Source organism: Symphodus melops (assembly GCF_947650265.1).
Source record: "Symphodus melops genome assembly, chromosome: 12".
In the NCBI taxonomy this organism is placed as follows: Eukaryota; Metazoa; Chordata; class Actinopteri; order Labriformes; family Labridae; genus Symphodus; species Symphodus melops.
Genome location: NC_136702.1, coordinates 5,342,021 through 5,346,392, shown reverse-complemented (window position 1 = coordinate 5,346,392; position 4,372 = coordinate 5,342,021). Strand labels below are relative to the sequence as shown.

The following is a 4,372-nucleotide window of genomic DNA, read 5'->3' as shown; positions in this document are numbered from 1 at the left end:
CGAGCTCTGAGGCCATATAACAAAAGGAGATCCCTGAAGTCCTCTGACCAGGGTCTCCTGGGGGGAAAAAAGGAGACTTGGACACTTTGAAGCACTTTGTGACATCTGTTCTTGAAATGAGCAAACTTCAAAACTTTACTTTTTCACCTTCACTCAGGCAACTCCTCAGCCGTCTCAGTTTACCTATTCACTTTTCCATTTGAATTAAACTTTAATATTGCATCTTTAATAACACACTGCCTAGCTGAAGAAAAAGACATGTATAAAAACAATGTAATGCCTGATGAAGGACTGCTACATGATCAGACCCCCTTTTATTGAAGTCTTTGTATCATTCAGCTCTGCATATTGCAGTCTCCTTTAAACCAGATCTCTTCTTAAAACCCTTACTGTATGCATATAAGGAGAATTATTTCAGGGTCATTTTCTCACTTAACAAATTGCATCACCACCTAATTTCATACATTCATGTTGTCATAAAATGTATATTACTGTGTATTGTTGATCGTCTGTCGTCTGTAATGAGTGATTCAATGTATTGTTTTTTTTTTTGTTTTTTTGTGTCATGACCAAAACAATTTTGTTCACATTCCTTTCATTGAGGAGAAAACAAAGAGTAGGTTTATGGTTAATGTTTCAGAATACATTTAGATCTGGGACTCTGCACTATAAACAGGCACCTTGCACCTGCTTGAATCTGTAAGACACCCACACACAGCTCTAGATGTGGGACCCAGCAGGAACGAGGCTTGGGAGGGGGAGCAGGAAAGGTGGGTGAGGAAGTGGTGATTGTATTTAGCTACACACAGAACTCGGATGTGGGTGTGAAAGAGCTATGTTTGACATGTTTACTTTTTTTTGGCATATCCAAAATACAATAGTTTTTGAGCATATGTGAGCACACATTTCAGAGTTGTATGATTCACATGCATTTATACTCTTTGTATTCCAATGATGACCTATTTTGTAATCTGCAGACATTGAAAAAGGAAGTGAAAGTTTCTGTTGTCTTGATTTTTTTTTCGTTTTTACAAATTTGAAAAAAGTGTAGCTGTTTACAGCTTGCTTATGACCTTTTCTTCATACCACACACCCACTTAAAACCATAAAAAGGCCCTGACGGTAAAACAAAAAATAATTTGACGCATATATTAACAATAGGAGACAGAACTGCTAAAACAGCGAAAGATGCAAATGAAAGGGTAATAAAAAGAAAGGAAATAGAATTAAAGGCAATAAGACCTTTCATCTATGAGACAGATACGGTACATTTTATACAGGATTGCAACAAACAAACAAACCCCATCACTGTGGAAATGAAAAAATCTGCCCTCTCTTGCATGTAAACAGCCATATGTACAAGCCCAGTCAAATGTTTAAATTAAAGGTTTTTTTTTTTCATTTCCAAAACAAGCATCAAATGATAAATTACACCAGGAGTTTAGTAAGAGTAAACTAGGTCTGCTCTGGGACTCTGGTTGTACTTTTTTTTTGTTTTTGCAGAAGAGCTGTGGTTTCTTTCAGGTGTTGCTGCTGCTGTTCTCAGCTGTCACTTTGGAGGGGAAACCTGAAGTATACAGATAGTCCTTGAACAGACTCAACACTCGCTTCTTGTAGGTCTTTATGGCAAAGAAGTAGATGACTGGGTCCAAGCAGCAGTTGAGGTTCATTAGTGAGACTGTAATCTGAAGGAAGAAGATCAATTATGTTCAAATAATTGTTGAGGAATGTTTGAAAATCTATTGGAAAAACCTCTGTTCCTACCTGTAAAGACACTTTAAAGGCCCTCAGTTCCTCACAGGTTGGCATGTGGTGTATCTTTCGGGTCATAAACTGTATAACATTGAGGTGGTAAGGGCTGAAGCATATGATAAAGGTGAGGAGGATGAGGAGAATGATGGTGTTGGCCCTGTGATTCCTTCTGGATCGACCCGTCACCGAGTTCTGCTTGGCTGCAGATCTCAGCTTCAGGTTAATCTTGGCGTAGCAGCCGATGATGATGACGAGGGGACAGCAGAAGGAGATGGTACAGGCCAGGAGGAGGAGATAAGGGGTGAAGCGGGAGCCCTCGAAATTGAAGTACTCCATGCAGGTTTGTTTCTCGTTGTGCTTGTGCAGCATGCTGCGGAACATGAGAGGAGCTATCTGCAGGAACACCAGAGCCCAAACCAGGCAACAGACCCTGCGGACCACCTTCATGCTCCGCAAACACTGCAGCCGGTGTGGATGTACCATGGCCAAGTACCTGTCCAGACTGATACAGGTCATGAAGCCAATGCCTGGTGGAAGTAAAGAAAATGCCTCCTGTTATTTTAAAATCATCAAGAAAGGGAGAATGATAGGTGGCTGACCACGTCAAAATGTGATACTGGAGGTACCCCCTCTTGGGTCATTTAGGGACACTGTCCTCAGGATTATTGTTTAGACATTGTAAGTAGTAGCAATGTAAGATTAGCTTGAAAGTCTGCTCAGTCTGCAGTCAGGGTGAGAGATGATGAGCAAAAAAAGGCTTAAATTACCCTTAAACAAATGAGAAAAGGCTGACTCTTTTAATAAGTTGCCTACTTTAAGCTAAATTACGCCCAATTACCCAAGTATGTATATGTACATAAATAAGAATCAGCCGTCTCTCAGCAGTAGAGTAGGGGGTTTGATCTCCAGCTCCTGCACCCACATGTGAAAGTGTCCTTAGGCAAGACACAAACCCCATATCTCTCCCACTACTACGGCCCTGATGCACCAGTTGGATGGGGGACTTTTCATAGCAGCCACTACCATCATGTGCGAATGTAATGTGAATGTGACTTGTTGTGTAAAAGCAACTTTTCATGGTCAGATGACCATGAAAAGTGTTATTCAAGTCCAAGTCCTTTTACCATATATGTATGTTCCAAACACAAGTAAACTAGCTTATTCTTCATGAAAACTCAACATAATATTTTACTCTATTAATGCCTATTAATAAACAAAAAATGTTCTAGTTGAGCATGCATTAATAAATGTTGCACCATTAACACAACAATATGACATGATGTATCTAGTTTCCCTCATTTGATTGCTTTATTTGTAAGTGTATTGAATATTTATTATAACTGCAAGTGCCAGTGACGCTCGACTGGTGACAAAACCATCATTACATCACAAAACCACAGACTGAGTTACTGTAATTGATGGATTGGGAGTAAATATGTATTGCAAAATGCAAAAGAATAAAAGAACAGATGGCAAATTTCACAGCTAGAAAATATGGCTATTGAATGTAGTCAAAATAAAGTGGCAGTCCTACCCATGTTTCATGTGACACAAGCCAGGTTACATTTTTACAAATGTAATTTAATTCAAAAAGCTTTTTATACTTCTCATTCCTGGAGTGTATAAATGGTTAATGCAGTATTAAATGGACTTATTGTTATTCTTCTTATTAAATAATCCTTCAATTTCTTGGCCAGTACAAATGCTGGCGTCTTTCATATAAATAGATATTTAAAGCCAATGTTGAGATGTGGTTGGAAAGGTATGACAGACTTATGGGAATAAGTGCTTACATTACCTGCATACGTGTTTGCAAAATAGAGAAGTGTGGTCAGTCTGCAGAGAAAGTCACCAAAGGGCCAGTCGAAATGACGGATGTAGTAAGTGATTCTTCCAGGAAGGGCCAGAGTGAACAGAGCGTCAGACAGTGCCAGATTGACCAGATAGACGTTGGTGGAGTTGAACTTCTGCTTCTTCTGGAGTATTACATAGAGGACCAAACTGTTGCCACACGCACTGATGATGAAAACCACAAAGTAGAAAATGGGGAAGAGGACCACAGCAGCTTGTTGGTACACGAAAACATCACAGCTGCTCTTGTTTGGAGAGTTTTCAGCTGAGTCCAGGGTGGTGTTTTCAACAGCCATTATACCTGTCATTTGGAGGGAAAAGGTCATATTGTAAACCATTCAAGAAAGGTACAACAGGAGAAACAAGAAACCACAGAGCTATTGATGAAGTTGACATTTGTTTCAGTACTTACATAAACAGACAGGGTTCCCAAATGTATAGAAAGTGAATACTCTAGAGCCTGCTGGTTGTGGTTGTCAACTGAGCTATAACACTTATAATACCTCTGAAAAAGTTGTATGCAGTGTTTAAATCCCACCTCTCCCTACATCATGTGTCTGACAAACTTGTTTGATGCATTGTGGGCTAGAAGTCTGTTTTAGATCATGTACAGAACACATTGACACATTTGTTTTTCCTCCCATATATTTAAAATAGTGTTTAGAAAGTATTAAAATGTGAGGAATCCATTAACAATATTCATACAGAATCACATTTCATTTTAATGTCATTCTGCTGCTGTGTTGTTTTTATAAGTTCACTTTTGAAA

The 4,372-nt window shown here is 39.1% G+C and overlaps 1 protein-coding gene across 1 annotated transcript; it reads right to left on the bottom strand.

Annotated features, from left to right (window-relative positions):
• Positions 1–1,232: 1,232 nt before the first annotated feature.
• LOC306832815 (G-protein coupled receptor 183) lies at positions 1,233–4,089 on the bottom strand. Its single transcript, XM_079357803.1, has 4 exons — positions 4,016–4,089; positions 3,551–3,904; positions 1,765–2,279; positions 1,233–1,685 (listed from the first exon to the last, which is right to left on the bottom strand). The coding sequence occupies exons 2-4, from the start codon at positions 3,897–3,899 to the stop codon at positions 1,521–1,523; spliced, it is 1,029 nt and encodes a 342-aa protein (XP_079213929.1). The 5' UTR covers positions 3,900–3,904; positions 4,016–4,089; the 3' UTR covers positions 1,233–1,520.
• Positions 4,090–4,372: the final 283 nt, after the last annotated feature.

What these genes read in the sequence shown, in the direction of transcription:
- LOC306832815 (XM_079357803.1), bottom strand. Translation starts at nt 3,899, where the DNA reads ATGGCTGTTGAAAACACCACCCTGGACTCAGCTGAAAACTCTCCAAAC. An exon ending in TTTTGCAAACACGTATGCAG is followed by an intron (nt 2,280 to 3,550) that starts GTAATGTAAGCA and finishes TACTTCCACCAG; the next exon opens with GCATTGGCTTCATGACCTGT. An exon ending in CCTTTAAAGTGTCTTTACAG is followed by an intron (nt 1,686 to 1,764) that starts GTAGGAACAGAG and finishes TTCTTCCTTCAG; the next exon opens with ATTACAGTCTCACTAATGAA.